This window comes from Dendrobates tinctorius, unplaced genomic scaffold, assembly GCF_039654945.1.
Source record: "Dendrobates tinctorius isolate UK_male_01 unplaced genomic scaffold, ASM3965494v1 ptg000155l, whole genome shotgun sequence".
Lineage (NCBI taxonomy): Eukaryota > Metazoa > Chordata > Amphibia > Anura > Dendrobatidae > Dendrobates > Dendrobates tinctorius.
The window spans coordinates 10584545-10607185 of record NW_027361822.1 but is presented as its reverse complement, the minus strand read 5'-3'; the positions used below and the strand labels follow the sequence as shown (position 1 = coordinate 10607185).

General features: G+C 54.0%; 2 protein-coding genes across 4 annotated transcripts in view; one reads left to right on the top strand and one right to left on the bottom strand.

Annotated features, from left to right (window-relative positions):
- Positions 1 to 22641, bottom strand: part of LOC141051117 (gastrula zinc finger protein XlCGF66.1-like) — a 111476-nt gene that overhangs the window by 16282 nt on the left and 72553 nt on the right. The gene's annotated exons all lie outside the window — the stretch shown is intronic.
- LOC141051074 (uncharacterized) overlaps positions 1 to 22641 on the top strand; it is a 39917-nt gene that overhangs the window by 15108 nt on the left and 2168 nt on the right. For 2 of the 3 annotated variants that reach the window (XM_073547929.1, XM_073547928.1), the window contains exons 2-4: positions 21044 to 21192; positions 21281 to 21460; positions 21543 to 21666. In XM_073547929.1, coding sequence (XP_073404030.1) covers positions 21121 to 21192; positions 21281 to 21460; positions 21543 to 21666 — 376 coding nt within the window. In that variant the 5' untranslated portion in view covers positions 21044 to 21120. Of the gene's footprint in view, positions 1 to 19087; positions 19175 to 21043; positions 21193 to 21280; positions 21461 to 21542; positions 21667 to 22641 lie in introns of all 3 variants that reach the window. The other variant, XM_073547927.1, reaches the window with a different exon arrangement.

Below are 22641 nucleotides of genomic sequence, written 5' to 3'. Positions count from 1 at the left end.
GGAGAAAGAGGAGGCCAGAGGGGTCCGGAGGAGAAAGAGGAGGCCAGAGGGGTCCGGAGGAGAAAGAGGAGGCCAGAGGGGTCCGGAGGAGAAAGAGGAGGCCAGAGGGGTCCGGAGGAGAAAGAGGAGGCCAGAGGGGTCCGGAGGAGAAAGAGGAGGCCAGAGGGGTCCGGAGGAGAAAGAGGAGGCCAGAGGGGTCCGGAGGAGAAAGAGGAGGCCAGAGGGGTCCGGAGGAGAAAGAGGAGGCCAGAGGGGTCCGGAGGAGAAAGAGGAGGCCAGAGGGGTCCGGAGGAGAAAGAGGAGGCCAGAGGGGTCCGGAGGAGAAAGAGGAGGCCAGAGGGGTCCGGAGGAGAAAGAGGAGGCCAGAGGGGTCCGGAGGAGAAAGAGGAGGCCAGAGGGGTCCGGAGGAGAAAGAGGAGGCCAGAGGGGTCCGGAGGAGAAAGAGGAGGCCAGAGGGGTCCGGAGGAGAAAGAGGAGGCCAGAGGGGTCCGGAGGAGAAAGAGGAGGCCAGAGGGGTCCGGAGGAGAAAGAGGAGGCCAGAGGGGTCCGGAGGAGAAAGAGGAGGCCAGAGGGGTCCGGAGGAGAAAGAGGAGGCCAGAGGGGTCCGGAGGAGAAAGAGGAGGCCAGAGGGGTCCGGAGGAGAAAGAGGAGGCCAGAGGGGTCCGGAGGAGAAAGAGGAGGCCAGAGGGGTCCGGAGGAGAAAGAGGAGGCCAGAGGGGTCCGGAGGAGAAAGAGGAGGCCAGAGGGGTCCGGAGGAGAAAGAGGAGGCCAGAGGGGTCCGGAGGAGAAAGAGGAGGCCAGAGGGGTCCGGAGGAGAAAGAGGAGGCCAGAGGGGTCCGGAGGAGAAAGAGGAGGCCAGAGGGGTCCGGAGGAGAAAGAGGAGGCCAGAGGGGTCCGGAGGAGAAAGAGGAGGCCAGAGGGGTCCGGAGGAGAAAGAGGAGGCCAGAGGGGTCCGGAGGAGAAAGAGGAGGCCAGAGGGGTCCGGAGGAGAAAGAGGAGGCCAGAGGGGTCCGGAGGAGAAAGAGGAGGCCAGAGGGGTCCGGAGGAGAAAGAGGAGGCCAGAGGGGTCCGGAGGAGAAAGAGGAGGCCAGAGGGGTCCGGAGGAGAAAGAGGAGGCCAGAGGGGTCCGGAGGAGAAAGAGGAGGCCAGAGGGGTCCGGAGGAGAAAGAGGAGGCCAGAGGGGTCCGGAGGAGAAAGAGGAGGCCAGAGGGGTCCGGAGGAGAAAGAGGAGGCCAGAGGGGTCCGGAGGAGAAAGAGGAGGCCAGAGGGGTCCGGAGGAGAAAGAGGAGGCCAGAGGGGTCCGGAGGAGAAAGAGGAGGCCAGAGGGGTCCGGAGGAGAAAGAGGAGGCCAGAGGGGTCCGGAGGAGAAAGAGGAGGCCAGAGGGGTCCGGAGGAGAAAGAGGAGGCCAGAGGGGTCCGGAGGAGAAAGAGGAGGCCAGAGGGGTCCGGAGGAGAAAGAGGAGGCCAGAGGGGTCCGGAGGAGAAAGAGGAGGCCAGAGGGGTCCGGAGGAGAAAGAGGAGGCCAGAGGGGTCCGGAGGAGAAAGAGGAGGCCAGAGGGGTCCGGAGGAGAAAGAGGAGGCCAGAGGGGTCCGGAGGAGAAAGAGGAGGCCAGAGGGGTCCGGAGGAGAAAGAGGAGGCCAGAGGGGTCCGGAGGAGAAAGAGGAGGCCAGAGGGGTCCGGAGGAGAAAGAGGAGGCCAGAGGGGTCCGGAGGAGAAAGAGGAGGCCAGAGGGGTCCGGAGGAGAAAGAGGAGGCCAGAGGGGTCCGGAGGAGAAAGAGGAGGCCAGAGGGGTCCGGAGGAGAAAGAGGAGGCCAGAGGGGTCCGGAGGAGAAAGAGGAGGCCAGAGGGGTCCGGAGGAGAAAGAGGAGGCCAGAGGGGTCCGGAGGAGAAAGAGGAGGCCAGAGGGGTCCGGAGGAGAAAGAGGAGGCCAGAGGGGTCCGGAGGAGAAAGAGGAGGCCAGAGGGGTCCGGAGGAGAAAGAGGAGGCCAGAGGGGTCCGGAGGAGAAAGAGGAGGCCAGAGGGGTCCGGAGGAGAAAGAGGAGGCCAGAGGGGTCCGGAGGAGAAAGAGGAGGCCAGAGGGGTCCGGAGGAGAAAGAGGAGGCCAGAGGGGTCCGGAGGAGAAAGAGGAGGCCAGAGGGGTCCGGAGGAGAAAGAGGAGGCCAGAGGGGTCCGGAGGAGAAAGAGGAGGCCAGAGGGGTCCGGAGGAGAAAGAGGAGGCCAGAGGGGTCCGGAGGAGAAAGAGGAGGCCAGAGGGGTCCGGAGGAGAAAGAGGAGGCCAGAGGGGTCCGGAGGAGAAAGAGGAGGCCAGAGGGGTCCGGAGGAGAAAGAGGAGGCCAGAGGGGTCCGGAGGAGAAAGAGGAGGCCAGAGGGGTCCGGAGGAGAAAGAGGAGGCCAGAGGGGTCCGGAGGAGAAAGAGGAGGCCAGAGGGGTCCGGAGGAGAAAGAGGAGGCCAGAGGGGTCCGGAGGAGAAAGAGGAGGCCAGAGGGGTCCGGAGGAGAAAGAGGAGGCCAGAGGGGTCCGGAGGAGAAAGAGGAGGCCAGAGGGGTCCGGAGGAGAAAGAGGAGGCCAGAGGGGTCCGGAGGAGAAAGAGGAGGCCAGAGGGGTCCGGAGGAGAAAGAGGAGGCCAGAGGGGTCCGGAGGAGAAAGAGGAGGCCAGAGGGGTCCGGAGGAGAAAGAGGAGGCCAGAGGGGTCCGGAGGAGAAAGAGGAGGCCAGAGGGGTCCGGAGGAGAAAGAGGAGGCCAGAGGGGTCCGGAGGAGAAAGAGGAGGCCAGAGGGGTCCGGAGGAGAAAGAGGAGGCCAGAGGGGTCCGGAGGAGAAAGAGGAGGCCAGAGGGGTCCGGAGGAGAAAGAGGAGGCCAGAGGGGTCCGGAGGAGAAAGAGGAGGCCAGAGGGGTCCGGAGGAGAAAGAGGAGGCCAGAGGGGTCCGGAGGAGAAAGAGGAGGCCAGAGGGGTCCGGAGGAGAAAGAGGAGGCCAGAGGGGTCCGGAGGAGAAAGAGGAGGCCAGAGGGGTCCGGAGGAGAAAGAGGAGGCCAGAGGGGTCCGGAGGAGAAAGAGGAGGCCAGAGGGGTCCGGAGGAGAAAGAGGAGGCCAGAGGGGTCCGGAGGAGAAAGAGGAGGCCAGAGGGGTCCGGAGGAGAAAGAGGAGGCCAGAGGGGTCCGGAGGAGAAAGAGGAGGCCAGAGGGGTCCGGAGGAGAAAGAGGAGGCCAGAGGGGTCCGGAGGAGAAAGAGGAGGCCAGAGGGGTCCGGAGGAGAAAGAGGAGGCCAGAGGGGTCCGGAGGAGAAAGAGGAGGCCAGAGGGGTCCGGAGGAGAAAGAGGAGGCCAGAGGGGTCCGGAGGAGAAAGAGGAGGCCAGAGGGGTCCGGAGGAGAAAGAGGAGGCCAGAGGGGTCCGGAGGAGAAAGAGGAGGCCAGAGGGGTCCGGAGGAGAAAGAGGAGGCCAGAGGGGTCCGGAGGAGAAAGAGGAGGCCAGAGGGGTCCGGAGGAGAAAGAGGAGGCCAGAGGGGTCCGGAGGAGAAAGAGGAGGCCAGAGGGGTCCGGAGGAGAAAGAGGAGGCCAGAGGGGTCCGGAGGAGAAAGAGGAGGCCAGAGGGGTCCGGAGGAGAAAGAGGAGGCCAGAGGGGTCCGGAGGAGAAAGAGGAGGCCAGAGGGGTCCGGAGGAGAAAGAGGAGGCCAGAGGGGTCCGGAGGAGAAAGAGGAGGCCAGAGGGGTCCGGAGGAGAAAGAGGAGGCCAGAGGGGTCCGGAGGAGAAAGAGGAGGCCAGAGGGGTCCGGAGGAGAAAGAGGAGGCCAGAGGGGTCCGGAGGAGAAAGAGGAGGCCAGAGGGGTCCGGAGGAGAAAGAGGAGGCCAGAGGGGTCCGGAGGAGAAAGAGGAGGCCAGAGGGGTCCGGAGGAGAAAGAGGAGGCCAGAGGGGTCCGGAGGAGAAAGAGGAGGCCAGAGGGGTCCGGAGGAGAAAGAGGAGGCCAGAGGGGTCCGGAGGAGAAAGAGGAGGCCAGAGGGGTCCGGAGGAGAAAGAGGAGGCCAGAGGGGTCCGGAGGAGAAAGAGGAGGCCAGAGGGGTCCGGAGGAGAAAGAGGAGGCCAGAGGGGTCCGGAGGAGAAAGAGGAGGCCAGAGGGGTCCGGAGGAGAAAGAGGAGGCCAGAGGGGTCCGGAGGAGAAAGAGGAGGCCAGAGGGGTCCGGAGGAGAAAGAGGAGGCCAGAGGGGTCCGGAGGAGAAAGAGGAGGCCAGAGGGGTCCGGAGGAGAAAGAGGAGGCCAGAGGGGTCCGGAGGAGAAAGAGGAGGCCAGAGGGGTCCGGAGGAGAAAGAGGAGGCCAGAGGGGTCCGGAGGAGAAAGAGGAGGCCAGAGGGGTCCGGAGGAGAAAGAGGAGGCCAGAGGGGTCCGGAGGAGAAAGAGGAGGCCAGAGGGGTCCGGAGGAGAAAGAGGAGGCCAGAGGGGTCCGGAGGAGAAAGAGGAGGCCAGAGGGGTCCGGAGGAGAAAGAGGAGGCCAGAGGGGTCCGGAGGAGAAAGAGGAGGCCAGAGGGGTCCGGAGGAGAAAGAGGAGGCCAGAGGGGTCCGGAGGAGAAAGAGGAGGCCAGAGGGGTCCGGAGGAGAAAGAGGAGGCCAGAGGGGTCCGGAGGAGAAAGAGGAGGCCAGAGGGGTCCGGAGGAGAAAGAGGAGGCCAGAGGGGTCCGGAGGAGAAAGAGGAGGCCAGAGGGGTCCGGAGGAGAAAGAGGAGGCCAGAGGGGTCCGGAGGAGAAAGAGGAGGCCAGAGGGGTCCGGAGGAGAAAGAGGAGGCCAGAGGGGTCCGGAGGAGAAAGAGGAGGCCAGAGGGGTCCGGAGGAGAAAGAGGAGGCCAGAGGGGTCCGGAGGAGAAAGAGGAGGCCAGAGGGGTCCGGAGGAGAAAGAGGAGGCCAGAGGGGTCCGGAGGAGAAAGAGGAGGCCAGAGGGGTCCGGAGGAGAAAGAGGAGGCCAGAGGGGTCCGGAGGAGAAAGAGGAGGCCAGAGGGGTCCGGAGGAGAAAGAGGAGGCCAGAGGGGTCCGGAGGAGAAAGAGGAGGCCAGAGGGGTCCGGAGGAGAAAGAGGAGGCCAGAGGGGTCCGGAGGAGAAAGAGGAGGCCAGAGGGGTCCGGAGGAGAAAGAGGAGGCCAGAGGGGTCCGGAGGAGAAAGAGGAGGCCAGAGGGGTCCGGAGGAGAAAGAGGAGGCCAGAGGGGTCCGGAGGAGAAAGAGGAGGCCAGAGGGGTCCGGAGGAGAAAGAGGAGGCCAGAGGGGTCCGGAGGAGAAAGAGGAGGCCAGAGGGGTCCGGAGGAGAAAGAGGAGGCCAGAGGGGTCCGGAGGAGAAAGAGGAGGCCAGAGGGGTCCGGAGGAGAAAGAGGAGGCCAGAGGGGTCCGGAGGAGAAAGAGGAGGCCAGAGGGGTCCGGAGGAGAAAGAGGAGGCCAGAGGGGTCCGGAGGAGAAAGAGGAGGCCAGAGGGGTCCGGAGGAGAAAGAGGAGGCCAGAGGGGTCCGGAGGAGAAAGAGGAGGCCAGAGGGGTCCGGAGGAGAAAGAGGAGGCCAGAGGGGTCCGGAGGAGAAAGAGGAGGCCAGAGGGGTCCGGAGGAGAAAGAGGAGGCCAGAGGGGTCCGGAGGAGAAAGAGGAGGCCAGAGGGGTCCGGAGGAGAAAGAGGAGGCCAGAGGGGTCCGGAGGAGAAAGAGGAGGCCAGAGGGGTCCGGAGGAGAAAGAGGAGGCCAGAGGGGTCCGGAGGAGAAAGAGGAGGCCAGAGGGGTCCGGAGGAGAAAGAGGAGGCCAGAGGGGTCCGGAGGAGAAAGAGGAGGCCAGAGGGGTCCGGAGGAGAAAGAGGAGGCCAGAGGGGTCCGGAGGAGAAAGAGGAGGCCAGAGGGGTCCGGAGGAGAAAGAGGAGGCCAGAGGGGTCCGGAGGAGAAAGAGGAGGCCAGAGGGGTCCGGAGGAGAAAGAGGAGGCCAGAGGGGTCCGGAGGAGAAAGAGGAGGCCAGAGGGGTCCGGAGGAGAAAGAGGAGGCCAGAGGGGTCCGGAGGAGAAAGAGGAGGCCAGAGGGGTCCGGAGGAGAAAGAGGAGGCCAGAGGGGTCCGGAGGAGAAAGAGGAGGCCAGAGGGGTCCGGAGGAGAAAGAGGAGGCCAGAGGGGTCCGGAGGAGAAAGAGGAGGCCAGAGGGGTCCGGAGGAGAAAGAGGAGGCCAGAGGGGTCCGGAGGAGAAAGAGGAGGCCAGAGGGGTCCGGAGGAGAAAGAGGAGGCCAGAGGGGTCCGGAGGAGAAAGAGGAGGCCAGAGGGGTCCGGAGGAGAAAGAGGAGGCCAGAGGGGTCCGGAGGAGAAAGAGGAGGCCAGAGGGGTCCGGAGGAGAAAGAGGAGGCCAGAGGGGTCCGGAGGAGAAAGAGGAGGCCAGAGGGGTCCGGAGGAGAAAGAGGAGGCCAGAGGGGTCCGGAGGAGAAAGAGGAGGCCAGAGGGGTCCGGAGGAGAAAGAGGAGGCCAGAGGGGTCCGGAGGAGAAAGAGGAGGCCAGAGGGGTCCGGAGGAGAAAGAGGAGGCCAGAGGGGTCCGGAGGAGAAAGAGGAGGCCAGAGGGGTCCGGAGGAGAAAGAGGAGGCCAGAGGGGTCCGGAGGAGAAAGAGGAGGCCAGAGGGGTCCGGAGGAGAAAGAGGAGGCCAGAGGGGTCCGGAGGAGAAAGAGGAGGCCAGAGGGGTCCGGAGGAGAAAGAGGAGGCCAGAGGGGTCCGGAGGAGAAAGAGGAGGCCAGAGGGGTCCGGAGGAGAAAGAGGAGGCCAGAGGGGTCCGGAGGAGAAAGAGGAGGCCAGAGGGGTCCGGAGGAGAAAGAGGAGGCCAGAGGGGTCCGGAGGAGAAAGAGGAGGCCAGAGGGGTCCGGAGGAGAAAGAGGAGGCCAGAGGGGTCCGGAGGAGAAAGAGGAGGCCAGAGGGGTCCGGAGGAGAAAGAGGAGGCCAGAGGGGTCCGGAGGAGAAAGAGGAGGCCAGAGGGGTCCGGAGGAGAAAGAGGAGGCCAGAGGGGTCCGGAGGAGAAAGAGGAGGCCAGAGGGGTCCGGAGGAGAAAGAGGAGGCCAGAGGGGTCCGGAGGAGAAAGAGGAGGCCAGAGGGGTCCGGAGGAGAAAGAGGAGGCCAGAGGGGTCCGGAGGAGAAAGAGGAGGCCAGAGGGGTCCGGAGGAGAAAGAGGAGGCCAGAGGGGTCCGGAGGAGAAAGAGGAGGCCAGAGGGGTCCGGAGGAGAAAGAGGAGGCCAGAGGGGTCCGGAGGAGAAAGAGGAGGCCAGAGGGGTCCGGAGGAGAAAGAGGAGGCCAGAGGGGTCCGGAGGAGAAAGAGGAGGCCAGAGGGGTCCGGAGGAGAAAGAGGAGGCCAGAGGGGTCCGGAGGAGAAAGAGGAGGCCAGAGGGGTCCGGAGGAGAAAGAGGAGGCCAGAGGGGTCCGGAGGAGAAAGAGGAGGCCAGAGGGGTCCGGAGGAGAAAGAGGAGGCCAGAGGGGTCCGGAGGAGAAAGAGGAGGCCAGAGGGGTCCGGAGGAGAAAGAGGAGGCCAGAGGGGTCCGGAGGAGAAAGAGGAGGCCAGAGGGGTCCGGAGGAGAAAGAGGAGGCCAGAGGGGTCCGGAGGAGAAAGAGGAGGCCAGAGGGGTCCGGAGGAGAAAGAGGAGGCCAGAGGGGTCCGGAGGAGAAAGAGGAGGCCAGAGGGGTCCGGAGGAGAAAGAGGAGGCCAGAGGGGTCCGGAGGAGAAAGAGGAGGCCAGAGGGGTCCGGAGGAGAAAGAGGAGGCCAGAGGGGTCCGGAGGAGAAAGAGGAGGCCAGAGGGGTCCGGAGGAGAAAGAGGAGGCCAGAGGGGTCCGGAGGAGAAAGAGGAGGCCAGAGGGGTCCGGAGGAGAAAGAGGAGGCCAGAGGGGTCCGGAGGAGAAAGAGGAGGCCAGAGGGGTCCGGAGGAGAAAGAGGAGGCCAGAGGGGTCCGGAGGAGAAAGAGGAGGCCAGAGGGGTCCGGAGGAGAAAGAGGAGGCCAGAGGGGTCCGGAGGAGAAAGAGGAGGCCAGAGGGGTCCGGAGGAGAAAGAGGAGGCCAGAGGGGTCCGGAGGAGAAAGAGGAGGCCAGAGGGGTCCGGAGGAGAAAGAGGAGGCCAGAGGGGTCCGGAGGAGAAAGAGGAGGCCAGAGGGGTCCGGAGGAGAAAGAGGAGGCCAGAGGGGTCCGGAGGAGAAAGAGGAGGCCAGAGGGGTCCGGAGGAGAAAGAGGAGGCCAGAGGGGTCCGGAGGAGAAAGAGGAGGCCAGAGGGGTCCGGAGGAGAAAGAGGAGGCCAGAGGGGTCCGGAGGAGAAAGAGGAGGCCAGAGGGGTCCGGAGGAGAAAGAGGAGGCCAGAGGGGTCCGGAGGAGAAAGAGGAGGCCAGAGGGGTCCGGAGGAGAAAGAGGAGGCCAGAGGGGTCCGGAGGAGAAAGAGGAGGCCAGAGGGGTCCGGAGGAGAAAGAGGAGGCCAGAGGGGTCCGGAGGAGGAAGAGGAGGCCAGAGGGGTCCGGAGGAGAAAGAGGAGGCCAGAGGGGTCCGGAGGAGGAAGAGGAGGCCAGAGGGGTCCGGAGGAGGAAGAGGAGGCCAGAGGGGTCCGGAGGAGAAAGAGGAGGCCAGAGGGGTCCGGAGGAGAAAGAGGAGGCCAGAGGGGTCCGGAGGAGAAAGAGGAGGCCAGAGGGGTCCGGAGGAGAAAGAGGAGGCCAGAGGGGTCCGGAGGAGAAAGAGGAGGCCAGAGGGGTCCGGAGGAGAAAGAGGAGGCCAGAGGGGTCCGGAGGAGAAAGAGGAGGCCAGAGGGGTCCGGAGGAGAAAGAGGAGGCCAGAGGGGTCCGGAGGAGAAAGAGGAGGCCAGAGGGGTCCGGAGGAGAAAGAGGAGGCCAGAGGGGTCCGGAGGAGAAAGAGGAGGCCAGAGGGGTCCGGAGGAGAAAGAGGAGGCCAGAGGGGTCCGGAGGAGAAAGAGGAGGCCAGAGGGGTCCGGAGGAGAAAGAGGAGGCCAGAGGGGTCCGGAGGAGAAAGAGGAGGCCAGAGGGGTCCGGAGGAGAAAGAGGAGGCCAGAGGGGTCCGGAGGAGAAAGAGGAGGCCAGAGGGGTCCGGAGGAGAAAGAGGAGGCCAGAGGGGTCCGGAGGAGAAAGAGGAGGCCAGAGGGGTCCGGAGGAGAAAGAGGAGGCCAGAGGGGTCCGGAGGAGAAAGAGGAGGCCAGAGGGGTCCGGAGGAGAAAGAGGAGGCCAGAGGGGTCCGGAGGAGAAAGAGGAGGCCAGAGGGGTCCGGAGGAGAAAGAGGAGGCCAGAGGGGTCCGGAGGAGAAAGAGGAGGCCAGAGGGGTCCGGAGGAGGAAGAGGGGTCCGGAGGAGGAAGCGGAGGCCAGAGGGGTCCGGAGGAGGAAGAGGAGAGAAGAGGGGGTCCGGAGGAGGAAGAGGAGAGAAGAGGGGGTCCGGAGGAGGAAGAGGAGGCCAGAGGGGGTCCGGAGGAGGAAGAGGAGGCCAGAGGGGTCCGGAGGAGGAAGAGGAGAGAAGAGGGGTCCGGAGGAGGAAGCGGAGGCCAGAGGGGTCCGGAGGAGGAAGAGGAGAGAAGAGGGGTCCGGAGATGGAAGAGGAGGCCAGAGGGGTCTAGAGAAGGAAGAGGCCTGTGCTGTGTGTATAATGTGGGGCTGTGCTGTATACCATGGTGCTGTATACCATGTGGTGCTGTGCTGTATACCAGGTGATGCTGTCCTAAATGCCATGTGGGGCTGTGCTTTATACCATGTGGGCTGTGCTGTATACCATGGCGCAGTGCTATATACTAATGGGGGGCTGTGTTGTATACCATGTGATGTTGTGATATATACCATGTGTGCCTGTGCTTTATACCATGTGGGCCTGTGCTTTATACCATGTGGGGCTGTGCTGTATACCATTGTGCAGTGCTATATACCAATGGGGGGCTGTGCTGTATACCAATCGGGGCTGTGCTTTATACCATGTGGGGCTGTGCTTTATACCATGTGGGGCTGTGCTTTATACCATGGCGCAGTGCTATATACCAATGGGGGCTGTGCTGTATACCATGTGATGTTGTGATATATACCATGTGGGGCTGTGTGTTATGAATGGGTCACCGAGGAGGAAAACTAAACAAGCTAAGTCACAGAAAACCAGAGAGGTTGATAACTATGCAGATTGCAGACCCCTGATCCTAACCACACAACTAGCAGCAGCCGTGGAGCATTCCTACAATGAATCTAGACGCCTCGTCACAGTCGGAAGACTAAATAAGCTGCCCCAGAGCAGACCCCAAAGGAACAGACAGCCCCCACACATGTATTGACGGTGAAACAAGATGAAAACACAAACACAGGCAGGAAAATAGGCTGAGCAAACGATGGGGCCCAAACTAACTAGAAAGGACAGGAAAGACACTGTCTGCAATCTGCCCAAAAACCCTACAAAAATAATGTCCAACACTTCTGATAACAAAATTAACCCTGAAGTCACTAGACTTCTCCCTCTATATCAGCACTCTGAAATATTCTGAGACAGAGCAAAAAAGAGGCCAATCTAATAAGGGACAAAAAGCAAATTGGCAAATACAGATAAATAAGAGTGGAAATTCAGCACAGCCCCAGCTGGGGCTGGCTGACCACACAAAAAACTGAATAGACCAACAAAATCAAGTGTGAACATTAGCAGAAACACTTAGCTTGAGATGACTTGGAACAAAGCTGAAAACCAAGACCTGAAAAGCCAGGAGGAATCACCAGCACCAGAATAGGGCGTCGGCTTTCTTAAATCCAGTCTGAGATTCCAGTGATCCAATCGTTATCCTCATCATCAGGTGGCAGATCTCTACTAATTAAATCAACCTCACTACCTCCTGTTACCACTAGAGGGAGCCCGGAAGGAGAACTCACAACTGGTAGACCAGAAAATGAGTTCACAACAGTTGTGCTTTATACCATGTGGGCCTGTGCTTTATGCCATGTGGGGCTGTGGTGTATACCATGGCGTAGTGCTATATACCAATGGGGGGCTGTGCTGTATACCAATGGGGGGCTGTGCTGTATACCATGTGGGGCTGTGCTTTATACCATGTGTGCCTGTGCTTTATACCATGTGGGGCTGTGCTGTATACCAATGGGGGGCTGTGCTGTACACCAATGGGGGCTGTGCTGTATACCATGTGATGCTGTGCTATATACCATGTAGGGCTGTGATTTATACTATGCGGGCCTGTGCTTTATATCATGTGGGGCTGTGCTTTATACCATGTGGGCCTGTGCTGTATACCAATGGGGGGCTGTGCTGTATACCAATGGGGGGCTGTGCTGTATACCAATGGGGGGCTGTGCTGTGTACCATGTGGGGCTGTGCTATATACTAGGTGGCTGTGTTATATACCATGGGGGGTACATTATACATTATATTCTATGGGGGAGGCTGTGTTATGTAATATGGTGGGCTACATTATATTCTATGGGGAGGTGGGCTGTATTCTATTCTATTCGGGGCTACATTATATTCTATGGGGGGCTGTATTATCTTTATTATATTCTATGGTGGTGATCGCATCATATACTATGAAGAGACTACATTATACTATATGAGGAGGCTACATTGTATTCTACGGGGGGCTGCATTATATTTTATGGGGCGCTAGATTATATTGTAGGGGGGCTGCATTATATTATGTGAGGAGGGCTACATTGTATTCTATGGAGGGGCTACATTACACTATATAAGGGTCTGCCAAATATTCTACGGAGGGGCTGCATTATGCTATATGAGGGGGGCTGCATTATATTCTGTTGTGGGTTGCATTGTATTCTGAGGGGTGGCTACATTATGCTCTAAGGGGAGGCTGCATTATACTATAAGAGGGGGGCTGCATTATATTCTATGGGGGTTACATTATATTGTATGGCAGGGCTGCATTATACTCTGGGGTGGCTGCATTATATTATATGTGGGCTGCATTATACTGTATGGAGGACTATGGGGAATACATTATACTATATGAAAATCTATGGGGTGCATTATACGATGGGAAGTGAATTGTACTACATGGATGACTGGTGGTGTATTATACTATATGGAGCACTATGAGGAGTGTATTAAACTATATGGAGGACTGAGCAGTGTATTTTAATATATGGAGGACTATGAGGAGTGTATTATACTATATGGAGGACTGAGCAGTGTATTTTAATATATGAAGGACTGAGGAGTGTATTATACTATATGGAGGACTATGGAGCACATTATATTATATGGAGGACTATGGGGTGTAAACTGTAGATGTGCTGCTGATGACATGATACTGTATGGGGACAGATTAATCCATTAGTGATTGTTCTGTCCTCATCATTCTTTCTCAGACGGTGGAAAGAGGCCGGGAAACAAGTGTTGAACAACTTCAATATTGTCGATCACACTCATTTAGCGTCCTGAACTCAGCGCATGTAACTACAATCGAAATGCTTCTGTGTGATGTGCAATATGTTAGCGTTTGGGGCCCCATTTTAAAATTGGCCTAGGGCCCCACTTTGCCTAAAACCAGCCCTGCTCATACACATGACATGATGCAGAATCACAATCTCTGCCACTGCCAGGGCTTCCTATATAAGATACACACACACACACCTCCTGCATGTCGTACATAGGCAGATAGTGCGGTCTGTACAGTATCTAAGAGGTCGACACTCAGTATGTCTTATAGGGGGCCTAATAGGAGGCCGACACTCAGTATGTCTTATAGGAGGCTTAGGCCTCTTTCACACTTCAGTTTTTTACAATCAGTCACAATCCGCCACGTTTTGAAAAAAACGGATCCGCAATTTTCTTTTGAGGATCCGTTTTTTTCCCCATTGACTTCCATTATTGGCGGATAGTGACGGATTGCCGTCCGTTGCATCCGTTTTTTTTTGCGGATCCGCCAAAAGTTGCTGTCCGTCACCATCCTCAAAGATTTGAAAACGGAGCTTGCAACGTTTTTTTCTCTGGCGGATCCTCCAGACACTGATGTAACCCGAACTTCTTTCTGGGTGCCGGACAAAAAAAAAATTCTCTCTGTCTCTCCACCATCCGTCCTTTTGGCGGATTTTGACTGATGCAAAAAACTGAAGTGTGAAAGAGGCCTTAATAGGAGGCCGACAGTCTGTATGTCTTATAGGGGGCCTAACGCATGGTATGTTCATCCACCCAGCTCTCCTGCTGTCTGTCTATGAAGAGCACATAGACTTGCCTCTGCACCTAGCATTCACATGGTATGTTCATCCACCCAGCTCTCCTGCTCTCCTGCTGTCTGTCTATGAAGAGCACATAGTCCATCACCCAGCTTTGCACATAGACTTGCCTCTGCACCTAGCATTCACATGGTATGCCTTTCAGCTAACCCCAGCTTACCCCAGAGTTATTTATGACCTTGTTTACTCTGGCTTGATCATATGCATCTGGTCCACTTTTAATGGTGCGACCAAGATGAGCAGAGACCACTCCTCTCTGCTTCACACCTGACTGCACTTAGTTGTACATATATTGCATAGCTCAAGTCTGCATAGACATCAGTCTGCAGTGTGATTCCTATAAGTGTGTTCTAGAAGTGTGAAGATAAATCTTGAATTAAAACCAGAATTGAACCAGAAGGGAACTGAAGGTAACTGTACATAGTCACTGTAAACAATGTTTCTGTTTGTTTTCACTTTCACCCCAATAATCCTTCACTTTCTGCTAATTCCCCTAATCCCTACATCTCTTCTTCCATCCCCCTCATCCACCTCGCCTCCTCCTCAAAACTGTTCCTTAACATACAATCCTCTGTCTCCAAACACAGACAGCCCCCTCATGCCCTCTCCTGCTCCCATCTGCTAACACTTTCTCTGCTCCTTCTCACTGCTGGTGATATCTCTCCAAATCCTGGTCCTCCTCACCACATTCCCACAGTCATTTCTACCTCCCATCCACGCTCTATCACAACCTTCCGTAACCACTCCAACCTTATACCCATTCACCCAGCCCCCGCTTCCCCAGTCCCACTAACAGGAGCTCTGTGGAACGCTCGCTCTGTCTGCAACAAGCTTTCCAACATCCATGATCTTTTTGTTACTACCAAACTTTCCTTCCTCGCCATCACCGAAACCTGGCTCACCCCTTCTGACACAGCCTCTCCTGCTGCACTTTCATATGGTGGCTTCCACCTTTCTCACACCCCCCGCCCCACCAGCAAACATGGCGGAGGAGTTGGTTTTCTCCCGTCAGATACCTGCTCCTTCACCCCAATCCCACTGCCACCCTCTGTTACCCTCCCTTCCTTTGAGGTGCACTCTGTGCGCATCTACTCCCCCTCCAACCTCCAACTGGCTATCATCTACCGGACCCCAGGGCCTGCCACCACCTTCTTTGACCACTTCACCACCTGGCTACTTCATTTCCTTTCCGCGGATATCCCTACTATCATCATGGGCGACTTCAGCATCCCCATTGACACTTCCCTCTCAGCTTCCACTAAACTTCTATCTCTCACTTCCTCCCTCGGCCTCACTCAATGGTCTTCTACAGCCACCCACAAAGATGGTCACACACTGGACCTTATCTTCACCCGCCTCTGCTCCCTATCTAACCTCTCTAACTCACCTCTTCCTCTCTCTGACCACAACCTTCTCACATTCTCTTCCCTCTCCACTGCATGTCTACAATCCCCACCCCACGAACTTTCACACCCTCGCAGAAATCTTAAGCACCTTGACCTACACTCATTCTCTGAATCCCTCCTCCCGCTCACAGATATAAGTTCCTTACACAATGCAGATGACGCTGCTGCTCTATATAACACCACAATAGCTGTAGCTTTGGAATCTGCTGCCCCACTTACACATACCAAAGCTCGCAAAATCAACAGACAGCCCTGGCACACCAGCCTGACCAAAGAACTGAGGTGAGCTTCCAGGGCTGCTGAGCGCAGATGGAAAAGATCCCACTCCAACGAGCACTTCATCGCATTCAAACAGTCTCTCATTACTTTCAAGACCACACTCGCCACAGCTAAACAAACCTACTTCTCATTGCTCATATCCGCCCTGTCTCACAACCCTAAACAGTTATTCAACACCTTCAATTCTCTCCTCCGTCCCCCAGCACCTCCTCCCTCCCCACTCATCTCAGCTGAAGACTTTGCCTCATTTTTCAAGCAGAAGATTGATAACATCAGAGACAGTTTTGTTCAACAACCCCCAGAGCCCCTTCTCCCGACTTCCCAGCCCTCCACCTCCAAAACCAACTTCTCCACCATTACAGAAGATCGACTCTCCACTCGACTCTCAAGATCACATCTCACCACTTGTGCACTTGACCCGATCCCATCCCACTTCATCCCAAACCTCACCACAGTCTTCATCCCAACCCTAACCCATCTCTTCAACCTATCACTAACAACTGGTGTTTTCCCCTCAAGCTTTAAACATGCCTCAATCACACGTATCCTCAAAAAGCCCTCTCTTGACCCATCCTCTGTATCTAGCTATCGCCGTATATCACTTCTCCCCTATGCCTTCAAGCTACTGGAACAACACGTCTACCTTGAACTGTCCTCCCATCTCTCATCTTGCTCCCTCTTCGACCGCTTACAATCTGGCTTCCGGTCACACCACTCCACCGAAACTGGCCTTACTAAGGTCACCAATGACCTCTTAACCGCCAAGAGCAAGCGACACTACTCTGTCCTCCTCCTCCTGGACCTGTCGGCTGCCTTTGACACAGTGGACCCATTCCCTACTATTACAGACCCTCTCAACCCTTGGCATCACAGACTTGGCCTTGTCCTGGATATCATCATACCTAACAGACCGGACATTCAGCGTCTCCCACTCACACACCACCTCCTCACCTCGCCCCCTATCTGTCGGAGTCCCACAAGGTTCAGTCCTAGGACCCCTGCTCTTCTCCATTTACACCTTTGGCCTGGGACAGCTTATAGAATCTCATGGCTTTCAGTATCATCTCTATGCTGATGACACACAGATCTACATCTCTGGACCAGATATCACCTCCCTGCTAACCAGAATCCCTCAATGTCTGTCCACTATTTCATCCTTCTTCTCTACCAGATTTCTGAAACTTAACATGGACAAAACAGAATTCATCATCTTTCCCCCATCTCACGTGACCCCCCCAACGAACCTATCCATTACAGTAAATGGCTGCCCACTCTCCCCATTCCCACAAGCTCGCTGCCTCGGGGTAATCCTTGATGCTGATCTCTCCTTCAAACCACATATCCAAGCCCTTTCCACTTCCTGCCGACTTCAACTCAAAAATATTTCACGAATCCGTTCATTCCTCAACCAAGAATCTGCAAAAACCCTAGTCCATGCCCTCATTATCTCTCGCCTTGACTACTGCAACCTCCAGCTCAGTGGCCTCCCCTCGAACACTCTCGCACCCCTCCAATCTATTCTAAACTCCGCTGCCCGACTAATACACCTGTCCCCCCGCTATTCCCCAGCTTCTCCCCTCTGTCAATCCCTTCACTGGCTCCCCATTGCCCAGAGACTCCAGTACAAAACCCTAACCATGACATACAAAGCCATCCACAACCTGTCTCCTCCATACATCTGTGACCTTGTCTCCCGGTACTTTCCTGCATGCAACCTCCGATCCTCACAAGATCTCCTTCTCTACTCCCCTCTTATCTCCTCTTCCCACAATCGCATACAAGATTTCTCTCGCGCATCACCCCTACTCTGGAACTCTCTACCACAGCATATCAGACTCTCACCTACCATCGAAACCTTCAAAAAGAGCCTGAAGACCCACCTCTTCCGACAAGCCTATAACCTGCAGTAACACCGATCGACCAAACCACTGCACGACCAGCTCTACCGTCGCCTACTGTATTCTCACCCATCCCTTATAGAATGTGAGCCCTCGCGGGCAGGGTCCTCTCTCCTCCTGTACCAGTTATGACTTGTATTGTTCAACATTATTGTACTTGTTTTTATGTATACCCCTCCCTCCATGTAAAGCGCCATGGAATAAATGGCGCTATAACAATAAATAATAATAATAATAATAGGAGGCCGACACTCAGTCTTATAGGGGGCGTAATAGGAGGCCGACAGTCTGCATGTCATACACGAGGCCAATATGCCATACATACCGCAATATAGGCATCCTATATACTGTACATACCACACTCTCAGCCTCTTATAGAAAGTATCTGTTATAGGAGACCGAGAGTGCAGTCTGTATGTGATATAGGATGCCAAGAGTACAGTCTGTACAATATATAGGAGGCTTAGAGTGCTGTCTGTATGTGATATAGGATGCCAAGAGTGCAGTGTGTACGATATAAAGGAGGCTGAGAGCGTTCTCTTTTGCACACTGTACAGCTTGCTAAATGGCACATGTTTTAGTGGGAGAGCCCAAAAATGAACACGTAATAAAACCCTTTATGGTAGCCATAGGGTGGGCCCCTAGAGTCAATTCCCCTGATGGGCCCTAGGCACCCCAGTCCGACCCTGGCTGTACGTATTCCTTTCTGTGAATATCACAGATCGCAAACAGTTTTCGCGCATGCGCATTGAAATGGCATCTCGAACGTGCGCAGTATGCTTTCCCCAACTGTGGGCAAAGCAGAATATCAGTATTGCACATGCGCCAGCACCCACGACTGCTTTCTCTGTCTGTCCCAGAATTATTTCCCTGTCAATTTTCTGTGTTCCCTGCCGCGTCAATTTTCCGGCGTCAGGGAACACAGAAATGGAAGGGAAATACTTCTGGGACATATAAAGTAATCGCGTATGCTGGCGCATGCACAATACTGATTTTCAGCTTTGCCCACAGTCGGGCAAAGCATACTGCGAACGCGCAAGATGACTTTCAAATATGCATGCGCAAAAAGTGTACGCCATCTCCAAATTCACCGCAAGAAATCCGTTGAGCAAGCGAAGAGGGGTGGAGAGATGGAAACGAATACACGCTCGTCGGACGGGACAATTAGCATACAGTGCGGGAGGAATAAAAAAGGTATTTCTGAATGATACATGAGGAGTCAGGGGGTTTCAAAACTAGTTCTGTAATGCATAGGTGACACTAAATAAAAGGATATTTTAAGCTGGTAGGCCAAAAATGTGATGACAGGTTCCCTTTAATAAGATGCTGCCTCTGTCTGTACATAGTGATTCAAGTATATTGTGCGAAATACTGCTCATATAAGAGGGTGGTAGCCCACTCCAACAAAGGGGCCCACCGGAGAATTCTCTTGCTCTTCTGTGGGCCAATCCAAGGCTGAATAGAGATATGTTTCTATTATGGGACGAAATATTGGTTGGATGCATTAGATGTATTAGGCCATGTGCACAAGTTGCGGATTCTGCCGCGGATCCGCAGCGTTTCAGGCTCTGCGGGTCCACAGCAGATTTAGGTGCGTTGTACAGTACCATTGTTTTCAATGGTAATCTGAAAAACGCTGTGCACATGCAGCGGATTTTTCCTCGCGGATTTGCTGCGGGTTCAAATCCGCAGCATGTCAATTCTTTGTGCGGAATCCGCTGCGGTTTCACACCTTCTCCATTGTGCAGGTGTGAAACCGCAGGGCTAAACCGCAGGCTAATCCGCAGGTAAACCGCAGGTCTTTTGACCTGAGAATTTACCTGCGGATTTTTCCAAATCCACGCAGAAAAATCCGCAGGACCTAAAACTACGTGTGCACATAACCTTACAACTTGATGATTGCACAATATCGTACAAATGCTCTCTGATCCTAGTTTCAAGTTTTCTACTTGTGGATCCTATATATTTTAAATTACATTCAATAATGTACGGTATATAACATGATCAAAATTGCAATTCAAAAAATCTTAAATGAAAAATGTTCTGCCATTATCATGTTTGGAAAAAAAATTGCATTTTTTGGCATGCGAGTGGGTCTTACACGTATGCTGGCCACAACTATGGAAGCCCCTTACTGACAGCCAGGTTTTTGATTGGCTGGTGTTTCTATGTAAGTTATATAAACTAGTTGATAAAAAGGTTCCCACACTTGGTGCTTTTCTGGGTAGTATTCTAACACCATTTTTGAGGTTTGCGTCCAGTGTGTCATTATCTTTTAGGCTGTAAAGATTTCGATTGACAATTGTGTTAATGCCTCTCTGTATTAATTCAGATTCTTGTGTAAAATGGTGTTCACTAGTACTGCAATTTCTCTTAGCTCTGGCGAGCTTTCCCTCAGGAATTGCCTTGATCATATGTGGTAAGTAAACACTATGTGCATGTAGAATGGTGTTTCTAGATGTGGGCTTCCTAGAGGTTTTGCTAGCAATCGTTAGGTCATGATGACCCTGAAATTCCACATCTAGGAAAGTTATGGTGTGTTGATGTCAATTATTAGTGAACCCAAGGTTTCAATCATTAGTTTTCAGGTGTGATCGGAAAGCAGACACATGTTCACTCCATATAAAGATGAGAATGTCTTTGTATCTGATATACCACATAAGAAAATCACAGAAGGGATTGTTCTCATTCAAAATAAATGGTTCCTCCAATCGCACCATAACCAAATTGGCGACAGATGGTGAAAATCTGGCACCCATTGAGATGTCACTGCTCCACAAGAAAAATTTCCCATTAGCCATAAAATAATTGTGTGTTGGGGGAGAAAACAAAACCGCTTTGATAAATTCCTGTAAATCCGATGACTATTAACTGTATTTGGCCAATAACAGTATTATATGGGGAGTATTTGTATAGAGCGAAACAATGTTGCAGCTCAATTATGACCATTTATTAGACCATTTAATATTTTGTATTGAATTTAACACATCATGTGTATGTATCAAGGTGGCCCGAGGTGGTAGTCCCAGCCGAGTCAACTAAGCCACAGTCAGCACTCTGAACACAGCTGCAGTCCAACAGAAGAACAATTTTAATAGAGATGTTGAAAGTACAAACACAGACTTCTTGCTCTCTCCCTAGCTACATCCACGGCCATACCCACAAAACCCATGGCGGCCAAAAGAGGTGGCAGTCCCCACGCTGGAATCTGGACGCTTGAAGTCCCTTCGGCTGGGCCCTTACGCAGTCCAGGGGTCTGCCAATGTCCGTGTTGCTGCCCTTAAGTCCGGGGCAACAGATTCTATCCCCTCCTGGGGTCTGGCAATGCCCCGGCCGTTGCTGCACACCTGCCCAGGGCAAACGTGCCCAGGCTACTGACTGAGAAGCCTGAACTTCCTACTCCTTCTTGGGGCTGTTAACTCCACCCACCAGGTTAACTCCCTCCTGCTATCCCTAACTATAGGATACAGTACAATAACACAATAATACAATAACAGACATTATACATTGCAAACACAGCACATACATTACATTAATACAGTGAAGTGCACGGGACCAGCGCATAGGAGAGAGGAGAAGCAGTGGAGTTCTCCGCCACATCCTTACACCTATCTTAAATATAGTCTGGTATACATCAGATCAAGGGCTGTAAGGCTGAATTCAGCCATTGACCTCAGCGTTCACTCAAGGATCCGATCTCGGATGCTATAGGGTGCATTGGATGAAGAAAACCTCTTTTTTTTGTTATGAAAGGCATGTAAGACTGGAATAGTAGAGTTGGTTACCAATATATATTACACTTTTTTTGGAAAGAATTCCCATTGTAAAAACTTCCTGGATGATATCATTTTGTTTTTTTGGTATGGTGCAGTAGGGTCACTCTGTAATGGAACATAGATATTAGTATCAGTAAGCATTTTTTCTATAGAAGACAGATAATCTACTGCATTCATTACCACAACTGATCCACCGTAAGAGTTTGATATTCCGACTTGGTAAGGTTGGATTTAGTATCCGTTTTGGACAATTCTCTTTCAATATTTTCCTGGAAACTAAGGCAAACCAGACTCAATAGTTCAGCAAAATTGCGCTGTTCGAATTGTTCGAAAAGCGTTGGTTTTACAGAGGGTCTCAAACCAAATTTTTTCCTACTGTGTACACCTCTTTTACATTTTAATGGACTACAAATACAGTATGTACAGTATATTTTTTTGTATACTTTGGAAGCTTGATCTTCTTCGTTCATTGAATATGCTTATGATGCGTTCACAATGCTTTCTTCTTCCAGCTTCGGTCCCTACAATATCGGATCCTCTCAGTGGAGATCTTCTATTCAAGAGATTTTTCCCGATTCACCTGTCAAGGATGGATAAGGACAAGATTGCAGAGAAGATAATACACCTCACCCTAGAGATACTCTCCCGTCTTACTGGAGAGGTGACAGATTCTGATGACGTCACGTTACCTCATTCTTACCTATTATCTGTCTGTAGTGAGATTTATTAATGTGTCTCTCCATAACCAGGATTACACAGTGGTGAAGAAGACCTCTAGTGAGCGCTGTCAGTACCCTGTGTCTGAGGGATGGGGAAGAATTCTGAGCCCAATCATGCGGCCTCCACCTCACCCCTTGATACATGAGGACATCAATGACCAGAAGATCCTAGAACTTGCCTACAAGATGATTGAGCTGCTGACGGGAGAGGTGACACTGCTGGGAATGCTGGGACATTATACAGTAACGCTATGGCGGGATCGGGGGATGACGGTATCATTGTGTGTGTCAGGTTCCTATAAGGTGTCAGGATGTCACCGTCTATTTCTCCATGGAGGAGTGGGAGTATTTAGAAGGACACAGAGATCTGTACAAGGATGTCATGATGGAGGTTCCCCAGCCCCCCACATCACCAGGTAATAGAGCTTTTGAACATTTTCAGCAGTTTAAATGAATGCTTCCATGTGCATCAATCACATTGTTATTGCACATACTCCTTAAATTGAGAGAGACATTAAGATAAAGCGGATCCTTCCCTTTCCCTAGGAAAGGCCCTAGCAAAGAATATATAGAGTGCAGGGGATTAAGAGTAAGGTACCATCTGTTTCAGATTGATTAGATATTCTTTGTTAGGGGTTTTTCTAGGGAAAGGGAGGGATATCCACCATCGAGCATGGGCGCCAGTGCGCAGGTCTAAGGTGCCAACCTCCGCAGGTAGGTAGGGAGACATCAGTGCAATTTTAGGGTGAAATTGTCCTCTCTCCCCTAAGTGTTGCAGATGAAAAATAAGTGCTTGTCGTAATTGTCATTGTTTTTATGAAAAATAATTTTGTTCTAAATAATACTATTAAAAGTTATATATGACTCTCCATAGGCCTCTATATATAGTATAATGCACTCCCCACAGGCCTATATACAGTGTAATGCAGTATAATGCACTTCCCATATGCCTCTATATCACGCTACGTGAAGGAGAAGCCAGGTGCACAAGAGTGGGAAGAGGGTGGGAGAGCCCAAACACTAGGAAAGGGGGGAGTGAAAAACCCTAGGCAGGTCTTAAACACCCTGTCTGCCCTAACGACCTTTAATAGGTTCCGCACCTATCTCCAAGCAGGAACCTAATCCATGACTGCCCCTAGTGATAGGTCCTGGATAGGGAGGGGACAGGGTGATAACAAGTCAGCCCCCACTACAACTAAAGACAAAGCAGGAAGACAAACGAGGGAATACACTTAGCTTGAGACGACCCAAGAGAGCTCACACCAGCAATCCTCCAAGAGACTCCCAGAAGAAACTAGTCAACTTCTAGCACTTTCAGCAAACAGACATAAATACTGTAGAGCTAACACCAGTGCTTTGGTGAAGGGACTCAGGGTATTTAAACATCCAGC